The 24,553-nt window shown below is 41.6% G+C and overlaps 1 protein-coding gene across 10 annotated transcripts in view; it reads left to right on the top strand.

Annotated features, from left to right (window-relative positions):
- Positions 1–24,553, top strand: part of PLCB4 (phospholipase C beta 4) — a 387,833-nt gene that overhangs the window by 356,345 nt on the left and 6,935 nt on the right. For all 10 annotated transcript variants that reach the window (XM_066234675.1, XM_066234677.1, XM_066234673.1 and 7 more), the window contains 11 exons: positions 1,808–2,012; positions 2,778–2,866; positions 3,941–4,091; positions 7,411–7,460; positions 7,600–7,665; positions 14,661–14,776; positions 16,429–16,504; positions 18,363–18,538; positions 22,784–22,885; positions 23,402–23,459; positions 24,082–24,168. In XM_066234675.1, coding sequence (XP_066090772.1) covers positions 1,808–2,012; positions 2,778–2,866; positions 3,941–4,091; positions 7,411–7,460; positions 7,600–7,665; positions 14,661–14,776; positions 16,429–16,504; positions 18,363–18,538; positions 22,784–22,885; positions 23,402–23,459; positions 24,082–24,168 — 1,176 coding nt within the window. The remainder of the gene's footprint in view (positions 1–1,807; positions 2,013–2,777; positions 2,867–3,940; positions 4,092–7,410; positions 7,461–7,599; positions 7,666–14,660; positions 14,777–16,428; positions 16,505–18,362; positions 18,539–22,783; positions 22,886–23,401; positions 23,460–24,081; positions 24,169–24,553) is intronic.

Here is a 24,553-nt window from a genome sequence, read left to right as displayed (position 1 = left end):
GGGGTTATTCACTTCAGAACAGACTAACTGGTCTAAGGAAGCCGTGTAAGGAAGAGCAATGTAGGGACAATGAAACAGGTTCTTTTGAAACTTCAGTTCACACTGTGACGTCAGTACCATTATCATGCAAACCCCTACATGGTCACCTGCTCTACTGCTGCCATCAGTTATATAAGTTATATATACCCACATGTAATTTTTCTTTCTCTCTTCCCTGGTTTTTTTAGTTTGTTATAGATAAATCTGTTGTGCATTTGGCCAGTCTTCTTTGTCATCATAGCTAATCCTGACACACATTTCTAGAAATTCAAACCTTTAAGTGCAGAAGTTCTTTGTTTTTATGAGTAAGGAAATACTGAACTTGATATTTATATGTAACATTAGTGGCCCCCAAAACAAATGCCAATTCCAGATCCTTCTCTGTTCTTCAGAAATTAAATTGTTTCATGGGTATCAGGCACTTTAGTTGTTTCCTTTTTTATTGTTATTGTGTTTGTTCTTTGCAGTAACCCCACAAGGTAATGAACCTCTATTCAACACATGAGGCACAATAGCATGCGTGACTGAAGTTGGCTGAATTTCAGCTTTTTGCCTTTTCGTCTTATTGAAGTTGGAATTAAATTATAGCCTCTAGGCATAAATGGGCAATCAATATATCACCTAGCTTTAGACACGGTACTCAAATCAGCCAGGATGCCCTGAATTGCTCTCAGCCAATGAAAAGGCACTCCTGGTTAACAACATTACAAACATTGGATTTTCCTTTGTCATGTTGCTATTTTATATCTGAATAGGGTTTCTGCTCTCTGAGCTCAGGTTATATGTCCATTTAATCAGTTTGGGAATGGCAAGAGTGTCTTGGTTATATGTTAATGTTTCTAGCTGTCCCATTTACTCTATTTTAATATCTCAAAATATGTTAAAAATTGAGGAGTGCAAGAAAAAGGGAGAATCCAAAATTATACATTAATTATCTTTCATACATAAAGATTTCTACAAAGATACATTTTACATATTTCAAAACAGGTGGAATTAGATACCAGAAGGAGCCCAGGTAACAGACAGACCACAACATTAGAAGTCAAGAGCCCAAACTGCTGTGCCCAACTGTCACTGATTGTCTCTGAGAGTAAAGAAAATCACTTTATTTCTCAGTCTCTTTTTGCTTATTCATTTCACGGGTGGGGGGGTAGGGTTTGTGACTTTTCACATCCATTCCATCTGAAATTTTCAATCAGATGATTTCCAGGAAACCTGTCCAATTAATTGCCTTTTTTTTTTTTTTTTTTTTTTTACAGAGACAGAGAGAGAGTCAGAGTGAGGAATAGACAGGGACAGACAGACAGGAATGGGGAGATGAGAAGCATCAATCATTAGTTTTTTGTTGCAACACCTTAGTTGTTCATTGATTGCTTTCTCATATGTGCCTTGACCGCGGGCCTTCAGCAGACCGAGTAACCCCTTGCTAGAGCCAGCGACATTGGGTCCACGCTGGTGAATTTTTGCTCAAACCAGATGAGCCCACGCTCAAGCTGGCGACCTCGGGATCTCGAACCTGGGTCTTCCACATCCCAGTCTGACGCTCTATCCACTGCGTCACCGCCTGGTCAGGCTTAATTGCCTTTCTTAATGGCTTCAGCACAGTAGCTTAAAGTACAGTATACTTTAAGAATAATTGATCATGAGCCTATTTTCAACCCTAAAGGAGCATTGAAGAGCAATGTGGCTGTGAGCCGTATTGCTACAGCCGTGGTCCTGGGGAGCTGCTTTCCAAAACTCAGTGAAGAGTACCGGTCTCTGTTTGCAGGTGATCCTCCCTGACCTGGCAGTCTTGAGAATAGCAGTTTACGATGACAACAACAAGCTCATTGGCCAAAGGCTTCTGCCACTGGATGGCCTCCAAGCCGGCTATCGACACATTTCCCTTCGAAACGAGGGGAATAAACCGTTATCACTGCCCACAATTTTCTGCAATATTGTTCTTAAGACATACGTGCCTGATGGATTTGGAGGTAAGTTAAACATTTGGGAACAGAATGATATTTTGATGTGAAAAAAAAAGGTAGCATTTAAAAGAGAGATGCCAATTTGATTGGACACAGTACTGGCATGGTTACACATCTTTTTCATAGAGAAGTAATTAGGAATGAAATGCATAGAGATGCATAGAGAAGTAATTAGGAATGAAATGCTATGTTGTCTGGAATTTGTCTTCAAATATTTAAGCAGAGAGAGAAAGAAAGATTCTTTCTTCTAATCCAGGGGTAGTCAACCTTTTTATACGTACTGCCCACTTTTGTATCTGTTAGTAGTAAAATTTTCTAACCGCCCACCGGTTCCACAGTAATGGTGATTTATAAAGTAGGGAAATAACTTTACTTTATAAAATTTATAAAGCAGAGTTATAGCAAGTTAAAGCATATAATAATAATTACCAAGTATTTTATGTTGGATTTTCGTTAAGTTTGGCAGAATAAACCAAACCAAGTTGTTTTATAAAGATAAAACAACTTACTATAGTTAAATCTATCTTGTTATTTATACTTTGGTTGCTTCGCTACTGCCCACCATGAAAGCTGGAATGCCCACTTGTGGGTGGTAGAAACCAGGTTGACTACCACTGTTCTAATCTATCCTTTTAGAAGGATAGATAAAGAAAGCATGGCAATGTTTATAAAAATGTTAGGTCCAGGATTCTGAATGGCGTGTTAGCTGCCTTTCTTAGATATTTTTAGAAAAACAGAATTAACAGCTCATTGTTCTTTTTTATTCCTCAGATATTGTGGATGCTTTGTCAGATCCAAAGAAGTTTCTTTCAATTACAGAAAAAAGAGCAGACCAAATGAGAGCTATGGGCATTGAAACCGTAAGTAGCAATAGTCAATTAAAGACAGCCAAGTGGTGCCTGACCAGGCGGTTGTGCAGTGGATAGAGCCTCGGACTGGGATGCAGAGGACCCAGCTTGAGTGCTGGGGTCTCCAGCTTGAGTGCAGGCTCATCTGGTTTGAGCAAGGCTCACCGGCTTGAGCCCAAGGTCGCTGGCTTGAGCAAGGGGTCACTCAGTCTGCTGTAGCCCCCTGGTCAGGGCACATATGAGAAAACAATGAACAACTAAGGTGCCACAATGAAGAATTGATGCTTCTCATCTCTCTCCCTTCCTGTCTGTCCCTATCTGTCCCTCTTTCTGTCTCTCTCTTTCTCTTTGTCACACACACAAAAAAAAGACAACCAAGTGCGGAGAGTTTAGTTGTCAGTGATTATATGAGCAAGGCCAAGTAGTAAATTAATATAATAAGTTCAAAGAAAGTTTTTGAAACTGAATTTATCAATTCAACAAAATAGTTTTAAGGATCAATGAGAAGGTAGCATATTTAATAAAATATGACCACCATCTAAAAGAATCAGTTATTTAACGTGGCTTAACTCACATCTGGGGACCCTTTCTCCATTAAATATGAGATTTTAAAAATCTATTGTTAAAATATGAGATGCTTTTGCGATACCCTGAAATGCCAGCCAACTCAAGTCAGTAAATTAATGAAATTGACATTTATTATTTTTTTTTATTGTTTGCCAGCCTTACATCCAACCTTCTCCCATTTCTGTGCACAATTGTATTGTTTGTTTCTTTGTTTTTAAAGCTCCCTTTAGTCACACTCCTCAGTTTGGAGTAAAAGCAACAATCTCTCCAGTAACTACCAAAAGAGAAGGTCAGCTCTGCCTGTAACAGAATTGGACCTCTTTCCTTGGCTTCGTCCCGTGCCTCAAGCCCGAGGTCACCAGATACTTTTCCGTTCTTCCAGGCAAAGATCCATCCATGAGGAGAGTTGCAGGGAGAAGAGGAGTAGTGTAGTGCAGATTGGATTCAGTCGGAGAATTTACAAGACAGTTGAATTTGAGGTGGCACTCCTTTGGGCTAATGTAAACATTTCCATTGCAGAGTGACATAGCTGATGTGCCCAGTGACACTTCTAAGAACGACAAGAAAGGAAAGGGCAACACTGCCAAGACCAATGTGACTCCGCAGAGCAGCTCTGAGCTCAGACCAACCACCACGGCCACCCTGGGGTCCGGCGTGGAAGCCAAGAAAGGTAAAGGCAGCTTGTTGGGCTGCTCGGGTGTTCTGGCAATTTTAGACTCTTTTAAAATAGTCTTTTATGAGGGTATTTAGAATTGTTCATTCTGCCCGTTTTAATTGCCCCATAAAACTCCAGAGTGGCATGTTTTGCAGTTTAGGCAAACTGCTTAATTTCCCTGATCGTTTAGTAGAGAGCCAACATTTGTGTTTCATCTGCTGGGTTTCCCGCACCTTAGTTATACTGAGTACAATATCCAGAGAGGAAATGTTTAAATTCAGTGTCCCTTCTGGGAAGCACTTTCACACAGTGAATTTCACTAACGCCTCCACTCTCTTCTCACACCCCACGATAGATACTTATATGGACAGCCAGCTGGTTTATAAACCAACAAAATTATAACTGTTTAGACATATCTAAATTCCAAAACTTACAAAACAAATAAAAATGAACTCCCTTATTGACAGTGTCTTCCCCCTGTAGATATTTAACATCCAGGATTATCTAATTTTTAAATTATCAGATGGGCATTTGAAGGCCAACTCTTTATGGTTACCTGCGGATGAAACAAAAGATCATAAGAGGTGTCATACAAAAGAATTACGTATCCTGTGTGCTAATATTCAGCTGGGATGTGGAAAGCCAACTAAATGGCTGCCTGACCAGGTGGTGGTGCAGTGGATAGAATGTCAGCCTGGGATACTGAGGACCCAGGTTCAAAATCCTGAGATCTCCATCTTGAAAATGGGCTCATCTGGCTTGAGAGCAGGCTCACTAGCTTGAGTGTGGAGTCATTGGCTTGAGCATGGGATCATAGACATGACCCCATAGTCCCTGGCTTGAGCCCAAAGATCGCTGGCTTGAAGTCCAAGGTCAATGTCTTGAGCCCAAGGTTGCTGGCTTGAGCAAGGGGTCACTAGCTCAGCTGTAGCCCCCCAGTCAAGGCATATATGAGAAAGCAGTCAATGAACAACTAAGGTGCCACAACTATGAGTTGATGCTTGCATCTCTTTCCCTTCCTATCTCTCTCTCTCTACCTCCCTCCCTCTTTCTCTCGCTAAAAAAAAAAAAGAAAGAAAAAAAAAAAGAAAAACCTAACTGGCTGACTTCCATTTTTAGTGACCAAACCTCCATTCTGATATTGGATGGTGCCCATTCCATACTGTTCATTAAATACTTCAAACATGCAGTTTAAGGTGAGAAGCTATAGGCTTTCCTGAACCAAAGCAGCATAGTAATTTACCAGGAAACTGTGCATTGAGCTTTGTAAAACAAATTAGAAGAAGATAAGCAATAGAGGTGGGTAAAGAAGAGCTTAAGGAGACCCAAGCCTGAGACTGTTACAATGTGTGTGCTGTGGTACCAGACTGGAGGGTCTAAGGCAGGGGTCCCCAAACTACAGCCCGCAGGCTACATGCGGCCCCCTGAGGCCATTTATCCGGCCCCCACCGCACTTCCAGAGGGGCACCTCTTTCATTGGTGGTCAGTGAGAGGAGCATAGTTCCCATTGAAATACTGGTCAGTTTGTTGATTTAAATTTACTCGTTCTTTATTTTAAATATTGTATTTGTTCCCGTTTTGTTTTTTTTACTTTAAAATAAGATATGTGCAATGTGCACAGGGATTTGTTCATATTTTTTTTATAGTCTGGCCCTCCAACAGTCTGAGGGACAGTGAACTGGCCCCCTGTGTAAAAAGTTTGGGGACCCCTGGTCTAAGGGGTCAGGGGCTGCATCGTCAGGTTCTGTGAGACACGCTGCTCCAGATGGAACTGTGCACGTACTAATTCCTGTTCCATAGAGTGCGTGTTTATTCTAACAATCATTTCTAGGAACTAAGATCTTTACAAGTTGCTATATCTTTCTCAAGAAAATGAAAGAAAATAAAAAGCAGGTGAGAGAAGTTTATGTTTTCATAGGATCCTGTTAATCAAGATATAGTTGAATCAAAATAAAACAATGTCTCGTCCAATTGGGTCCAACTCTGGAGATTTGTTAGATTTCTGGAGGACCTTGTATGCCCTCAATCCTGCATGTCCTACAGACGAGCAAAAGGAGACCCCAAAGTTAGGGAGCTTTAGCCTTCATGGTTCTCTCCCCTGCACTACACTGCCTCTCCTATCCACAGTATACCAGGGAGTTAGCTCAGGACGCCAGATGTAAGAGAACAGAGAGCAATCTCATGTTCTCTTGACTCCCCCATCGTAAAATGTTACAGATCTCAAGGCTGAGTTCCCTCAGCCATGAGTCTCCTTTTCCAGCCCTGCCACCCTCACGCATGACGCGCACATCTCGTTAAAATGGACAAAACAGGGAAGAAGAGCTTGGGATGTGAAGCCTCTCTTTCCTGAATATCTCACACCCAGCCTTTGGGGTTCTAATGGAAATCAGTTATGGCACAGAGTGGGCATTTATTTTGTTTGCCTAAGATGAAAATCGGAAACCAAATGAAACATGCTTTGGGATTCTTCTACAACTGTGGTTGCCATGACAACCCTGGCCTAGCATCACTCAGCTGGATGAATTTGTATATTACGCCAGGTCCTCCAGACAGCATCCTGATATACAGCAGTTTGATTTCATTATTTCCTGTATGTTAAAAGTTTTACCGTGCTCAAGAGCATTTTTGCTTACATGCTGCAATTAAATCTGGTAAAAGAAGCTAGAAAAAATGTTTGGGTCTTTGATGATGAAGTTGGGATAGAGTTAGGAGTTAGTTGACTCATATGATATGCCTTGAAATACCAAGATCAAAGTAACTATAATACATACCGTTGGGCTTGGTCAGATTTCCTTTATGGGGTCGACATCCCATTCCCCCAGCTGCCGGGAGTATTGGCTGGTAGCTGATCACAACTATACTTTCCTCCTTCAGAACTGGCCTCAGACCATGGGAATCCTCTTCCCTGGAAATGCCTAGAAGGTTTTGTAAACCTTCTGAAGGCCTCAACAGACTAAACGGAGTTGCAAAAGTCCAGTCTCCTTACCAGAAGGTGGAAGAAGTCTGGAGGGCTGGTTATATCAATGGGCTCCCTGGAGAATCTGGCTGAGCCTGCATCTCAGCTGTTTATACCCCCCTCTTCCTCCTCTGCTCCCCTGCTTCGCACCCCCTCAGGACTTTCTCCTAAGAGCCTTCCCTCAATGATGTGAACTCAAATCCTAGTCACAGGCTCCACCCTTAAGAAACCCAACCTAAGACAATAAGCATTCCAGTTACACATCTAGTTAATTATTCTTCCAAAGTCTTTAGATGAGATTTCAGAACTGAATTTTCTATTATCAGTCTTTCTCTCCTAACTTTTAATATACACCATGTCTAATCTTTTTCTTTTCAGGTATTGAACTTATCCCTCAAGTGAGAATAGAAGATTTAAAGCAGATGAAGGTAAAATTGCTTAGTCATTTCCCAAGTACTCTTATATTATACATATTGGCAAAACCAATATATATATTTTTGTTTCCCCAAAGTGTAATCATTGTGGCTACAAAAACCTTATTTTGGGTCTTGCTTGTTTCTTCCACAGGCTTACTTGAAGCATTTAAAGAAACAACAGAAGGAGCTAAATTCTTTAAAAAAGAAACATGCAAAGGTACCGTGTTTTGTGTGTACAAATTTTTTGAGTAGTTTTGTCTGCCTGTTTGTTTGTTTTATCTTTCTGATGAAAAGCTAAAGCTATTATTTTGTGTTATGAAACAACGAATTCTTCACAGCCAAAAACTACGTAGGAACTACTGCCAGCCCGCTGGACAGCAGTACTTATATTTTAACTGATTAGAAATAAAATTAAAACACAGAATCCCTTTGGAATCTGTTGTCACTGATTTGTAATCTGCCTTTCTGACAGTTATTTCAAAGGCATAACAAGCTTTACCCATTTAAAAATGCTTTAGGCCCTGGCCGGTTGGCTCAGTGGTAGAGCGCTGGCCCAGTGTGTGGAAGTTCTAGGTTTGATTCCCGGCCAGGGCACACAGAAGAAGTGCCCATCTGCTTCTCCACCCTTCCCCCTCTCTTTTCTCTCTACCTCTGTCTTCCTCTCCCACAGCCAAGGCTCCATTGGAGCAAAGTTGACCCGGGTGCTGAGGATGGCTCCCTGGCCTCCGCCTCAGGTGCTAGAATGGCTCCGGTTGCAAAGGAACAATACCCCAGATGGGCAGAGCATCGCCCCCTGGTGGGCACCCTGGGTGGATCCTGGTTGGGCACATGTGGGAGTCTGTCTCTCCACTTCCCTGCTTCTCACTTCAGAAAAGTCCAAAAAAAAAATCCTTTAATAAAATGGCTCTATCTATACTAGCAAGCTACAGCCTACCTATTGAAGACCAGCTCACAGTCTCTGTTTCTGAGTACCAGAATTTCCTGGGTCACTGGCACATAGTTTGCCACACACAGTGCCTGGAGGGAGATGCCGGCAGGCTCTGACCTTCCCACCCAGGGATCCCCAGAAAGAAAGCCCTTCTTGCTTTTCCCCTATTAGGTAAATTATGCTTGGTTGCTTACTCTTGAAATATAGTTAATTTTTATTTCTACCCCTAAAAAGAGTTCTTTTGACAATGATGGGAGAAATTGTAAGAGTGAGTTGCAAGCGGAAGAGAGCAGCAGGAGGTGGCCTGGGCTGAAAAACGTCACAGCATCTTCCTGCTGTCCGGTCTCTGCCCGTGGAGAGAGACAGGACACGGAATACCTCCTTTCTTCCTACGATGCTTCTCAGCTGCTGTCACTGGAAGGATAGTGCGTGCTGTTCCGTTAAAGGCAATGAGAGCAAGAGAAACTTAATTTCTTAAAAGGATCTCTGAGTTCTCTTAAACTAATCCTGCATTCCCACTTCTTAATATTCTGACCCAAGCTTCAAACCAAGGCTATTCCCGCAAAGCTGGATTTGCATGATGGAACTCTGAATCACTCCGAGTATTCAGATGTAAGGAGCATAGCCTGGAACTCTCTCATTGCTTTAACAGTGTGCTCCTGTGAGCAGTTCAGTTGAAAAATTACTTTTCTGACCTGACCAGATGGTGGAGCAGTAGATAGAGTGTCGGACTGGGACACAGAGGACCCAGGTTCGAAACCCCGAGGTCGCCGACTTGAGCATGGGCGAGCATGGGCTCATCTGGTTTGAGCAAGGCTCACCAGCTTGGACCCAAGGTCACTGGCTTGAGCAAGGGGTCACTCAGTCTGCTGTAGCCCCACGGTCAAGGCACATATGAGAAAGCAACAATGAACAACTAAGGTGTCGCAACGAAGAATTGATGCTTCTCATCTCTCTCCCTTCTGTCTGTCTGTCCCTATCTATCCCTGTCTCTCTCTCGCTCTGTCTCTGTCACACACAAAAAATAGAAAAGAAAAATTCCTTTTCTGTGAGATAATTCAGGGGTGGCTTTAATAGCTCTTCCTCCCCACTTCTGATGCCACTGTGCTTCATTTCTTCCATTTTCTTCCTGCTCTTGGCAGGAAATATTCATGTTATTTAATAACCAGTAAATCCCAGATGAATACAAGAATCCAAGTTGCTTTCCTTTGCAGAAAAAAATTTTCAGCTTCTTGGAGCCCCACGTTATAATAAAAGCAAAACCTAAAAGACTAAGTCTCAAACCCTACCTAAACAGATTTCTTTTTTCTTTTCTTTTTTTTTTTTTTTTTTTTTTTTAGGAAGCCTTTAAAGTTCCTTAGGTCAGGTAACAGAGATAAATCGCCATAGTAAAATATGCATTGTTTGCCTGTTGCTTTTTAGAATACTTTTCGAAAGCATGTCTGGGCAGGAGAATACATTTCATGATTTATTTTAAATATCTGCATGTACTACAGATGTTTAGGCTGCAAGTGTGAGATTACCAGTTTATGAATGATTCCTTTTCCTACATTAAACACAGAGGGAGACCACACTTATTCAGATTGCTTTGTATAATATAGCTTGTGGAGTTTATGAATTCTGAATTCTGTAATTTTTTTGTAGAAAACTACTACTACTAAAATGCTAACATCTAGTTAATGCTATTTGTGTCACATGTTGTGTGTATTCTGAAATCCTCATATTATTCCTGAAATGTAAATAATTTATCTACATTTTAGACACGAATAACATGAATTTCAGAGAGCTGAGTTCTTTGCCCAGAGTAATATAAAACTAGTTAATGCTGTTATAACTAAAGTGCCTTTCTCTATTTTATCTGTCCAAAGGCTTTTATTTTCAAATAATTTAGAATTTCCTGGCTATAAATGTTCTATAATTTTGCAGTCTATAATATTTTCCTAATATTTTCCACTGTTTCTTGTGAAACAACTTCTAAGATGAAAGATATATGTGAATGTTGACTTAAAACAACAGCCGTTTATTGAGCTCACACTTTGGTGGGTCAGCGGTTTGGGCTGGGCTCAGCTGGGTGATTCTTCTGGCATCAGCTGGGTTCACTCATGCAATGGCTGTTACTGCACGTTTGGCTGGTTGTAGGCACATGAGTCAAATTTGGCAAGTCAGTAAACTACTAATGGAAAATTTGCTCTTTATTCTGCGAGCAGTTTAGCTGATAACACCAATACTGTTGTTAAACTTATCTCTTATTCACGGCAAGACTTCAATAAGAGATCTACAGCTCTGCCACTCTTAGAGGCAGTTTACCACCCTGGCTGGATAGCTCGTTTGGTTAGAGCTTGTTCTATAGCACAGAGGTTGTGGGTTTGAGCCCCAGTCCGGGCACACACAGAAACAAATTGATATTCTTGTCTTTCTCTCTCACTCTCTTCCTTCCTCTCTTTAAAATAAATTTTAAAAAGTAATAAACATTTTTTTAAAAAATAGTTTACCAGTAATCTCAGAGTGACATGCTGAGCAAACGTGATTTACTCCGATTTCTCAGCATCACCTGTAGTGTGATCATTCGCACCAACAGTCACATTCATCACAAGAATGTGTTTTGTGCCCCAAACATAAAAAATTTGTCCTGCCCTGTAGAACAAATCATACAAGCTTCAGTCCATCATCAACACCTGTTATGGTACAAACAGTCCTGTTCCTCATATCTAATTGGTTTAATAGGTTTCCCAGAATATTTGCTTAAGAAACAGAACGTGTTTGTCCTGGCTGGATAGCTCAGTGGGTTAGAACATTGTACCGAAGCACAGAGGTTGCCGGTTCAATCCCGGTTAGGGCACAAACAGGAGCAGATTGATGTTCTTCTCTCTCTCTCTCTTTTCCTCTCACTAAAATCAATAAAAATAAATAAGACAGTGTCAGCTTACTTTTAAGATTCATAGCTTCTCTTTTTTCTTTGCTGCACTATAATATTTAAAGACACAGTCTTAGGCCCTGGCCGGTTGGCTCAGCAGTAGAGCGTCGGCCTAGCGTGTGGAGGACCCGGGTTCGATTCCCGGCCAGGGCACACAGGAGAAGCGCCCATTTGCTTCTCCACCCCTCCGCCGCACTTTCCTCTCTGTCTCTTTCTTCCCCTCCCGCAGCCAAGGCTCCATTGGAGCAAAGATGGCCCGGGTGCTGGGGATGGCTCTGTGGCCTCTCCCTCAGGCGCTAGAGTGGCTCTGGTCGCAACATGGCGACGCCCAGGATGGGCAGAGCATCGCCCCCTGGTGGGCAGAGCGTCGCCCCTGGTGGGCGTGCCGGGTGGATCCCGGTCGGGCACATGGGGGAGTCTGTCTGACTGTCTCTCCCTGTTTCCAGCTTCAGAAAAATGGAAAAAAATAAATTAAAAAAAATAAATAAATAAAAAATAAAGACACAGTCTTTACCCTCCTTTTTTTTTTTTTTTTTTTTTTTTGTATTTTTCTGAAGTTGGAAATGGAGAGGCAGTCAGACAGACCCCCGCATGTGCCCGCCCGGGATCCACCCAGCATTCCCACCAGGGGGTGATGCTCTGCCCATCTGGGGCGTTGCTCTGTTGCAACCAGAGCTATTCTAGTGCCTGAGGCAGAGACCATGGAGCCATCCTCAGTGCCCGGGCCAACTTTGATCCAATGGAGCCTTGGCTGTGGGAGGGGAAGAGAGAGACAGAGAGGAAGGAGAGGGGGAGGGGTAGAGAAACAGATGGGCGCTTCTCCTGTGTGCCCTGGCTGGGAATCGAACCCGGGACTCCTACATGCCAGGCTGACGCTCTACCACTGAACCAACCAGCCAGAGCCTTCACCCTCCTTTTGATAGTATTTGCAGGAGACATGGGAATGTGGCACCTCAAATATTTTCATCTAGCCTTACATAGAGTCTCTTATTTATTTGCCCAGGAAAATGAACACCTGTGCTAAACAGGCAGGATGACTTCTAAATCACTGAAAAGAGACTAAGTGTAGGACATTTTAGCAGGGTTTAGTGTTTTGTTTTTCCATGACGACCTAAGAGTAGTTATCCATTTAAATAAGGCTATGTCAAGTGTAAATTTCCCAGGGGAGCAGTTAAGCCTAAAGAAAGATTTATTGATTTAATTATTCTGGTTGCTGTCTCTTATCTCAAGTCACTCTGAATATCATCATGAATATTGAATAATATAAATAATATTTTGAATAAGGTATAACGGGCATTTAAAATATGATTTATATTATATTTACTTTCAATCCTAACAACTGTATGAAGTAGGTGTCACTCTCCCAATTACAAAATGAGCAGACTGAGAGGACATGGGATTTGTCCCAGGATTTAAGACGGAAGTACTCAAGTCCTTAATCCAGTGTATTGTTGCAGGAACCCTGGCTGAAATGTGTTTTAACACAGACGTACACACACATTGGTAATATGGCTAGATTTACTTGCTGTTCCAACTACAAATTAAGGTCTTATTTATTGATTTTTAGAGATAGGAGAGAGAAAGAGAGAGAGAGAGACAGAGAGAGACAGAGAGAGAGAGAAAGGGGGATAGAGAAGAGCAGGGAGTATCAACTCATAGTAGTTGCTTCTTGTATGCGCCTTGACCAGGCAAGCCCAGAGTTTTGAACCAGAGATTCAGCATTCCAGGTCAACACTTTATCCATTGTGCCACCGTAGGTCAGGCAAGCTGGGAAATTAAGAAAATCTTGGTAAAGTTAAATTTTTTTTCAGGGCCCTGGCCGATTGGCTCAGTGGATAGAGTGTTGGCCTATATACCGGGTTCGATTCCCATGAGAACCAGCCATCTGCTTCTCTTCTCCTCCATCTCCTCCTTCTCTCTTTTTTCCCTTATCAAAGCCATTGGCTTGATTGGTTTGAGCATTGGCCTCAGGTGCTGAGTATAACTCAGTTGATTCAAGCATCGGCCCCAGATGGGGATTGCCAGGTGAATCCCAGTCAGAGTGCATGTGGGAGTCTGTCTCACTATCTCCCCTCCTCTCACTTAAAAAAAGAATTCCTTTCTGCATTTATAGTTTATGAAATCTTTTCAAGATGTTCATGAATTCGATTTGCTTAGTTGAGCCTACCTTAGGAAGCAAATTATTTTTTAAATTAAGTCACTCACTTAAAATAAATAAATAAAAAGTAAACAGAAGGAAATATGACCATGAGCATGGCTGTAAAACCTGAACAACATCTATCCATTTCCGTCTCAAATACCGTACCATTTCTCTAAGTATCTGAAGAGTAAGACCAGTGTATAACATCAACTATCATTTAGAGTTGGATATGACTGATTATAATGATTTCCTCTATGTTTGGGGGCTAAGCAACGAAGGAAATCTGATTTCAGATAAGTCACTGGCTGTGGGCAAATTATCAGGAGGAGAGAATGTTTATAGAGAAATACTTATTTTTATATCACTGCAACCCCAACTTCAGTGATTAAATGAAGCAGATGGGAAACAGTTTTAAGTATCTGTCAGGCTGAACACCACAGCTCTTGAACAATCTGTCACCTTTAGGAATGCTGCTGATGGCATTTAGAAAATGGCAAGTGACAGAGACTCCCAATCAGTTGATAGTTACAACTGCATTGGCAGTTCTCGTTGGTACTCAAGACCTTCCAAAACGTGCCAGATGTTTAGAAGCCATATCACGTGATGAATAGTTATTTTAGCGTATAAAAGAGAAGAAATATGGCAGCTAAAACAGTCAATAATACCATAATAACTTTGTATGGTGACATCTGGTTACTAGATTTATCATGATGATCATTTCACAAGGTAGGTAAATGTCAAATCACTATATTGTACACCTGAAACTAATACGGTATTGTATGTTAGCTATACTTTAGTAGATAATAATTTCTTTTAAAAAAGAAATATGCCAGCTAAACTTGGGTATTTGAGGACCAGTGTGGGAAAGGGGCAATAGATTATCGCAGACACAGAACAAAAAGGAATGGTTGGAAATTCTATGCAGATGTATATGTGCAGAAGAAAGGACTTTGGGGTGACCCATGCTCCCAGGGGTGGGCAGGGCTGTCTTTTGAGGTGGACATGTTCATTAGGCTGAGGCTAGAGACTTCCTTGTTGGAGATACGCCTGTACAAAAACTCATATGTCGGAAAGGACATTGGAAGTTCTAGTTCCCAGATTCAGTCACTACTTAAAGTTCCAAACCGATACTCTGGGAAAGCTGGTGAAAATACTGCCTGGCACACATAGCGTACAGTGGATCAGCAACGCTGAGGGTCCAGCTTGTAACTGCATATTCTTCTTATTCAGGAGCACAGTACCATGCAGAAGCTACACTGCACGCAAGTTGACAAAATCGTGGCCCAGTATGACAAAGAGAAGTCCACGCATGAGAAAATCCTAGAGAAGGCAATGAAGAAGAAGGGGTAATACTGGAAGGCTTTTGCCTTTTTAGATTTTGTCTTTTCTCATACTTTAGCTGCCTGTTTAGGCCAAGAAAGAACTTAGTCCTAAACTTTGTTTTCATCTTAAATATTATTCCTAGAAAATAAGAGACTCCTTCAGCTGAAAGGAATTATTAAAGTCGACAGGAGGAGCTCTATTCATGTTCTACAGCTTTGGGTTGATGGCAGAATAACTATCTTTTATGTCTTTTTTTTTTTCTGAAGCTGTTAACGGGGAGAGACAGTCAGACAGACTCCCGCATGCGCCCGACCGGGATCCACCCGGCACGCCCACCAGGGGCAATGCTCTGCCCACCAGGGGGCGATGCTCTGCCCCTCCGGGGCGTCACTCTGCTGTGACCAGAGCCACTCTAGCACCTGGGGCAGAGGCCAAGGAGCCATCCCCAGCGTCTGGGCCATCTTTGTTCCAATGGAGCCTTGGCTGCGGGAGGGGAAGAGACAGAGAGGAAGGAGGGGGGGTGGAGAAGCAAATGGGCGCCTCTCCTATGTGCCCTGGCCGGGAATCGAACCCGGGTCCCCCGCACGCCAGGCCAATGCTCTACCGCTGAGCCAACCGGCCAGGGCCTCTTTCATGTCATTTTTATTTAGCATCTTGGAGGTGGACGGGAGTGGTGGGGGGAGAAGGTAGGACAAGCTAAAGCCGGGAACATTTGAAATGACAGAAATCATTTTGTCTATTCAGAAAATAATAAGGTTGATGCACTCAAAAAAAGTGCAATTTTTCATTTTTAATATTTAAAAAGTTCTTAGCTTGTGCCATAGAGAAAACTGTTGAATAAAACCAAACATCACATCACTGGGAAAGATTTTGTCTGTAGAATGAGGCAGGGGAACATTTCTCTAATGCTGCAAGCTCACTGAATAACAGGCAAGAAGGGAATGTACTCAGTGCCAGGCATTGCAAAGTAATGGATTTGATGAGATACCTACCATTTTTTAAAATAATGCTTCTCTCAGAGATGGTCTGCATGAGCAGTACAATGGAGCATTCTGACTTAGGCCACAGGAAACCAGAGCATACATGCTGAAGACAGAAACTCAGAACTTGTTCTGCTTTTAGCAATGATATGGAGATCCCAAAAAAGGAAACAGAATCACTGAAATAAGCAGTAATGGGTGCTGGGCAATTTGCTGGTATATATTTTCTAATCACAATAGAATAAGAAGTACAGATCACCCTATGATGCCAAGAAATGCTATTTTCTCCTTTACTGGCATGTGTCAAAGACAGAAATCTGGCTTTATAACCAAAATGGAAGAATTAACAATTCACTTCAAGACTGACGACCTATTTTCCAATTTTGATCCCAAATACTATTTCATCGAATAAATAAAAGCAGGAACCAAAATGGAAACTCTGACAACAGACCCTTAACAATGAAATAATTGTTAGGTCTGAAGTGTCTCTTTGTGTAGTGGTTGAATTGAGTAATCAGAATACAGAATTTTGTAAGGTATGCATCTGTTACTAAAAAAATTGATGTTGCCCAATAAGCCATGGCATCCCATGTCTGATGAACAAACTGTTTTCATCAGAAAGCTTTGTAGCAAAGGCCCATGGGAATGGGATGATATCTAACGTCTGGCATGCATTTGCAATTTTCCATTTTCAGGGGAAGTAATTGTCTTGAAATGAAAAAAGAAACAGAAATTAAAATTCAAACACTGACATCAGATCACAAATCTAAGGTAAGAAAACGCTTCTTTTTACAGCAGTAACTTGCAGAAGACACTTTGTAATTTTTTCAAAGACACCTAGTATAAATCAGAAACAACATTAGCCTGGGGCTAGTCTGAGACGGGGAAAGGGTTCAGGCATCAGACTTACTGGCTTAGAGAAAAGCCTGTTCATGTAACATCTTTTCCTTTATCTGTAGAAATATGCTAACAGTATTTGTTTTCTGCCTCAGAGACATCAAGTGAAACAATAAATGAATACACTGTAAAATACAGAATATGCTTCCCTATAGATGTAACATTAAACATATAACAGAAAACCACCCAACTAGGAGATTGAGCAACTCTGGTACTCCATCCTAACTCCACAATGGAAATTTGTGATAAGAAAGAAATCTAAAGTTGATATTCTAAAAGATATGCCTAATAATTTCCTCAAAGACACAAGAAAGTAGGTGTTCGGGAGACCTGAATTAAGTTTGTGGACATTTGCCAAAGTGAATGTAAGTTTCAGTTAAGAACATAAGTACAGGTAATTCTCCCAGTGATAATAATGAGAAAAGGGGAAAAAAATAAAACTTATAAGGAAAGTTCCCATTGATAGCTCTTGGTCAAACTAGCCAACACTATACGCTCACATGCATCTCTGTCATCCAGGCCAGTGACCTGTTATATACAAGGAGCCACACTAGTTGAGCTAAAGTTCTCCTTGGTGCTAGTATACTGCTCACAAAAATTAGGGCAGCGGTTCTCAACCTGTGGGTCACGACCCACAGGTTGAGAACCGCTGAATTAGGGGATATCTTACAGCTTCATGTTCATTTTGAAATATCCTCTAATTTTTGTGAGCAGTATATTTTGTATCTGTTCTGCTATGAAGTCTACAGAGGCAGTGAACCATCTATCTTTGAGAGTTGTTCCCCATTATCTCTTTCTCTTTTTTTAACTGGAATGTTTGAGAATTAATGCCTGTGCAGCATCCCATGATTTTTAGATGTTTTGCATAAATAAGAAAGCAGACACATTGGCCACTATCAGTGAGCTTTTGCTGCATCATAAGCCATGCCAAAATGTAGTGGCTTTGCCTTTTATTAGCTCACAATTCAGTGGGTCCGGAATTTGGGCTGTGCTCAACTGGTTTGTTTTTTTTCCACTGATTTCAGCGAGGCTCGCTCATGTGTCTACTGCAGTGAGCTGGATTGGTGGCCTCACTCAGATACCTCCAGGTCAGCTGACTGCTGGTTGCTTTTTCCTACATGACCTCCTATCTTCCAGCAGGCTGGCCCAGGCTTAGTCACAGCCCTGCGGTTCCAGATCAAGCAAAAGGGCAAGCACTTCCCAAGCCTCTGCTTGATGGCATTTGTTAGCGGCTCATGACCAATGCAAGCCATGAGTTCGGCCAGAGTCAAGGAAGTGGAGAACTAGACTAACTCCTGATGAGAGGAAATGTAAAAACACTTTGCAAAGAGCACTGATAGCACATCGGCAGGGTTGACACAGTAAGTCATGTTCCAGGAATAAGAGAACCCACTCCTCATGTCAGAGCTTGGCCTGTGGGAGTCAAACTGGAAAAACAAGAGTTGATGAAGGAAATGCTGATAGCATTGGTAAAGGAGTATCAGCAAGGTTAGGCAGTGAAATAATGGCTCATCATTAAATATTTAGAGCCAATGTTATTGATTTAAGAAAAATAAGCTATGACTTCCTGATTCCCATTGATTAGTGTATTTCTTTGCAGATCATAGGTGTCCACTGATTTACTGAGTCAATTGGGGGGCTGGGTCCTAAAATGCATGAATAATATCGTGCTTGCTCTTCATGCCTGAAATGTGAGAACTCCAGGTGGCACCGTCCCCTCTTTCCTACGTAGGTCAAGGAGATTGTGGCTCAGCACACAAAGGAGTGGTCAGAGATGATCAACACGCACAGCGCCGAGGAGCAGGAGGTCCGGGACCTGCACCTCAGCCAGCAGTGCGAGCTGCTGACAAAGCTCCTGATCAGCGCCCACGAGCAGCAGACCCAGCAGCTGAAACTGTCCCACGACAGGTAGGACAGTTTGCCGCCTCCAAACTGAGCTCCTAATTAAAGAATAATGATAATAAATTTAACTTAAACAACAACAACAACACGAATTGTGCACATATGAGCTGAGATAGTAAGTAAAATCAATTTGGCATGTAATAGGTATAGGCCCTATCGTATGATTGATGTGAACAAGATGAACTATAAGAAATGGTCCCTGCCGTCCAAAGGCTTACACGTGTTGTCAATATAGTAACACTAACATGTAATGCTGAGTGAAATGGCAAGTTGTGTGAAATCCGTATTGAAAAGTGTCACAGGACAAAGAGCATCCAGCCCCCAAGAGCTCTGCTGCCTTCAGAGGGGTCTTTGAAAAAATGACCTAGAGCTCCTTAGGAAGCCAAGAAACAAAAGATGGTAAAGATCAAGCAGTGTGGCTCTGGCCGGTGGGTGGCTCAGTGGATAGAGTGTCAGCCTAGTATGGAGCACACAGAAGAAGTGATTTTCTGCTTCTCCCCCCATCCCACTCTCCCCCTTCTCTCCCTGTTACCCTCCTGCAGCCAGTGGCTCGATTGGTTTGAGCATGGCCCCTGAGCACTGAGGATAGCTAGAGTGGTGCCCACATGTTAGCCTCAGGCACTAAAAATAGCTTGGTTGATTAGAACATCGGTCCCAGACAAGGGTTGCCAGGTGGTTCTCAGTCAGGGTGCATGTGGGAGTCTGTCTCACTATATCCCTTCCTATCACTTAAAAAAAAAAAAAAAGATTAAGCAGTGAAGTTCCTAGAGTGATCAGTTTTGATCACATCATGGCTAAAAATGGAGAGGCCTTGTCTTGGCATTATTAGGACGTCTATGAGTTTTAGAAAGACAGGTCTGATCAAGAAACCTCAAACAAGTATCCATTTATTTTGGTCTCTCCCTGTTTCATCAAATTAAATATTACATGGAAACTACCTGCAGATGATGAGCTGAACTCCTCCCCCCTACACACACACCAAGGAGAACACTTATGTCAGTGACTTCTTTTGATCACAGTTTTGTTGCAGTTCCACTGGCTTCTTCCTCAGTGCCCACTTTGTGCCACAGGAAGGCCTTGTGATACCCACACGAGAGTAGAAAATAGAGGCATTGTACAACCAAATAAAACAAGATGCTTTTAAAATGCCAACTGTATAAATTATCTGGTCACAATCCCAAATTCCCCACCTTGTTTTGGATGGATAGATACAGCCATAAGGACATTAGTGTTTTTGCCAGTGTTTCCAATTCTCATTCGAGACAACTAAATAAGGACCTGAGGGTTAATGTTCTATATGCTACAAATTTTACAATACAGTTGACCCTTAAAACAATATGGGTTTGAACTGCATGGATCCACTTATCTACGGGCTTGTGGGTTTTTTTTTTTCTTTCTTATGATTTTCTGGGGTTTTTTTAAGTGAGAGGAGGAGGGGAGATACAAAGACAGATTCCTGCCTGAGCCCTGACCAACGTGCTCACACCAATCAAGCCATGGCTGTGGGAGGGGAAGAGAGAGAGAGAGAGAAAGGAAAAGAGGAGAGGTGGAGAAGCAGATGGTTGCTTCTCCTGTATACCCTATCTGGGAATCAAATTGGGGACTTCTGCACCCCAAGTCGATGCTCTACCACTGAGCCAACCAGCCAGGGTCATAATTTTCTTAATAACATTTTCTTTTCTCAAGCTCACTTGATTGCAAGAATACAGTCTATAATACATATAACATGCAGACTATGTGTCAATGGACTGTTTATGTCATGAGTAAGGCTTTCGCTCAACAGTAGACTATTAGTAGTTAAGTTTGGGGGAGTCAAAAATTATATGTGGATTTTGCAGGAGGTTGGCACCCTTATTTCTTGTGTTGTTCAAGGGTCCACTCTCTTCTCTTTTTTTTTTTTTTTTGTATTTTTCTGAAGCTGGAAACAGGGAGAGACAGTCAGACAGACTCCCGCATGCGCCGTCCGGGATCCACCCGGCACGCCCACCAGGGGCGACGCTCTGCCCACCAGGGGGCAATGCTCTGCCCCTCCGGGGCGTCGCTCTGCCGCAACCAGAGCCACTCTAGCGCCTGGGGCAGAGGCCAAGGAGCCATCCCCAGCGCCCAGGCCATCTTTGCTCCAATGGAGCCTTGGCTGCGGGAGGGGAAGAGAGAGACAGAGAGGAAGGAGGGGGAGGGGGTGGAGAAGCAAATGGGCGCTTCTCCTATGTGCCCTGGCCGGGAATCAAACCCGGGTCCCCCGCACGCCAGGCCGACGCTCTACTGCTGAGCCAACCAGCCAGGGCCTCTTCTCTTTCATTGTATAGGATTAGACGTTTTCTTTTCTCTTTGTCCCTGAGAAATACTCTTCAGTCATTGTACAGAAAGGTCTGTTGTTCAGCTTGCCCTGAACCATTCATTGCTGCACTACCTGATGTTAGGCGTCTACCCTTATTCAAAGACACTTCACAGAATAAGCCACTCTTTTCTAATCTTCTCTGTATTTAGCTAAAAATTATTTTTGTAGCCTACAAAACAGTAGGCATCGTTCAAAAGAAAGAAATAAAATAAACTAATTCTTACACTACTTTGGAAGTCATTTGAGGAGACCATCTCTACCTAATTTACCTTAACAGATAAATCAATGGCAGGGGCATTCCTCAAAGCAACAGCCACAGTTAAGCTTGTCCTCAAGTACCCCGTGCTTGTGTTTCTTTCTTACCATCTGGCCTTCTTAACACTTGCCAGCAGCATTTGGTTATTGGTAAGTGCTGACTGAAGAAATAAAGAAATGGTCAGTTTACTAACAAGTATGGAAAACTATGAGAGCCATTTCCTGGGGCCCAGTAGTTTATGTACATGTTCCTGTCCCTGTGGCCCTCTAAAAGAACCTGGTACAGCATTGTCCATCCCATTTTTCCCTTTTTTTAAAAAACTACATTGATTGAGATAACATTGGTTAATAACATTATGTAGATTATAGTTCAACATCTGGACACCGTTTTAGGTGCTCCACACGAAGTCTGGTTTCCTTCGGTTACCATACACTTGCCTCCTTTGTCCAATTCACCCTCCACCTACCGCCCTTTCTTCTGGTCACCACCATTCTATTGTCTGTATCTGTGAGCTTGTTTTGTTATTTTCTTTGTTACTTGTTTCTTTATAGTCCACATATGAGTGAAATCATGTGGTGTTTGTCCTTTTCCTTCTCATTTATTTCACTTAGCATAATACACTCAAGATTCATCCATGTTTTTGCTAATGGCAACATTTCACTTTTCATGGCTGACTAGTATTTCATTTTATCTATCCATTCTGTATATGTACACATATATGTGTGTGTGTGTGTGTGTGTGATATAAACACAACACATCATCTTCATTCATCCTTTGTTGGACACTTTGGTTATTTTCCATTCCTTTTAATGAACAAACAATGCTGGTGACTAGTTCCCAGGCAGTGTTTCAATGAGCTGTTCATAGATTCCAGAACTGAAATGCTTTGTTTATAATGTCCACTTTTGTATTCTAAATAATATGCCTTTAATATATACATAAATAATCTGGAGCTGAGTCTTTGTCTTGCACACACATGCATTTGCATACACAGTGACCTGTAGACATCCTTTTTTTCCTACTTTCTGTGCTTACTTGAAACCATGTTGTTCCCTTCATTCCCCCGGGCTGTCAGAAAACTGGAAGGTCACTTGTGAGGATGGGAACATTCTCTCTCTGTCCTCCCAGCCTCTTGATCACCAAGTTCATGGGGCAAAGCTGGAAAGTCCTTGTGTTATGAACAAACATAATGTCTCTTCTTCCCCATCCCTCGCTGGTGCTTGAGAACTGGGTCACCCTGCCCTCACAGAGAAGCATGCTCGTGAGTTGGGGCTCTTTCCCCCTTTTCTCAGGATGCAAAACAACTCTAAGAGCTCAGTAACTAAAAAAAAAAAGTGAACCTGGTCTTACAGGTTGAACAGCAGCAACACTAAAAAGTTTCTGGAAGAAGGAAAGAGAGTAAGTATTTTATAATTTCTTGGCATATGTGGACTATTTTTGTTTTTTAATTTTTCTATTATAGTGAAAGGCCTATAACATAAAACTTACCATGTTAACCATGTTTAAGTATGTAGCATTAAATTAAGTACATTCACATGGTTGTGCAGCCTTGACCACCATTCACCTCCAGAACTTTTTCGTCTTCTCCAGCTGAACCTCTGTACCCATTAAACACTAACCCCCATCCCCTCCTCTCCCTGTCTATTTTAATACATAGGGAAAGCAAGGAAATGAGAGCACACCAGGCTAAGATTTCTATGGAAAATAGCAAAGCCATCAGCCAAGATAAATCTATCAAGAACAAAGCAGAACGGGAAAGGTAAGTGAGAATGCTCTGTGTGAGAATATAGCATTGGCTTGAGGACATAAGCATAACATGTATGTGTGTCTCTACACACAGACACACATCGGAGATATTAAAACCCTTGTGAGTTTCGGCTAAGACTTCTGTTATAACTGCTATTAAAGGTAGCAAAAGAAACGATCACCAAAATAAAGGAGAATGGGACAAAATATTTGTAATCCATATATCAGATAAGGGGTTATTATCCAAAATATATTAGGAACTCGTACAATTCAACAGCAAAAAACAATTCAGTTAAGAAATGGAAAGAGGATAAAACATTAATATTGACTAATCTGAATGACAGGGACATGGTTGTTCTTTTTATATTTTTCTCTGTTCATTTCGTATTTCAAAATTCCACAATAAAAATTAGGAAAAGAAAGTGATGATTCTCCCCAGATAGTTAAGCGGAATATAACTCTTTCTTATTTAACGTTGCTAATTCTATTCGATGTGATATCAACTATTATTTGTACTTATTCATTTTAGGCGAGTCAGGGAGTTGAACAGCAGCAACACTAAAAAGTTTCTGGAAGAAAGAAAGAGAGTAAGTATTTTATAATTTTCTTGGCACGCTTCCTAAGAAAACTATAAACACCTCATGCTTAAATATCAGACTTCTAACTAATTTGCTTAATATGATTTTTCTGTACATTAAACATTCTAGCTTTTCTGTTACCTTGAAAGCTAAAATAATTGCTCCCTGAAATATTTAAGGTAATTATGTGGAACCATTTTATGTAGAAAATGCGTAAGTATAATATTATTTTCTAAATATGACTTTTTAAAAGTTTTTATTTTAATTTATTGATTGATTTGAGAGAGGATAAGAAAGAAAGAGGGAAACATCAATTTCTTGTTTCACTTATTTATGCATTCATTGGTTGATTCTTATTTGTACCCCGACCAGGGATCAAACCCGCAACCTTGGCATATCGGGATGACACTCTAACCAACAGAGCTACCCGGCCAGGGCTAGTAAAATGTTATTTTCTAAGATTTTATCAAGAGAGATTTTCCTAGTAAGAATTATAAGTCTAAACTTTATCTTTTTAAAAATCATTATAGCTTGTACTTAAATTGTAAATTTACTAATCATTCCTCATTCTTAATTTTTAAGATGACAACGCAAAGTTTGAGTTTTTTTGTTGTTGTTGTTGTTGTTGCAGCTCGCAATGAAACAGTCCAAAGAAATGGATCAGTTGAAAAAAGTCCAGCTCGAACACCTAGAATTCCTAGAGAAACAGAATGAACAGGTATGTCACCTGCAATGTATAAGAGGACATAGACAGACAGACAGCTTTGGCAAGCAAATACCACACATCCTGTGGTGACCCCTCTGCTGAATAAACAGTCGCGTGGAGAGGGGGCTAGAGAAAGTTGGTGCCTCTTACTGTATGTTCCCCATCTCACCCAGCAAGAGCAGAAAGTATTCTCTTTTGAAGTGGAAGAGGAATGTGGCTGTGAGGAAAGAAAAAGAATCAAAAGTCATCATTTGAATAGATTACGGAGATTCTAAGCCTGACGTTATTGAGAGGAGGGGAAAAGAGAGGTTACAAATTATTTTTCATTTAGAACTTTACAGTTTGCAAACACAGAGGCGAGTGATGTTATGTGTAAGAGCCAATGACAGAAACCACC

Source organism: Saccopteryx bilineata, chromosome 6, assembly GCF_036850765.1.
Source record: "Saccopteryx bilineata isolate mSacBil1 chromosome 6, mSacBil1_pri_phased_curated, whole genome shotgun sequence".
NCBI classification, from domain to species: Eukaryota; Metazoa; Chordata; class Mammalia; order Chiroptera; family Emballonuridae; genus Saccopteryx; species Saccopteryx bilineata.
This window is presented reverse-complemented; position numbering and strand designations above follow the sequence as displayed.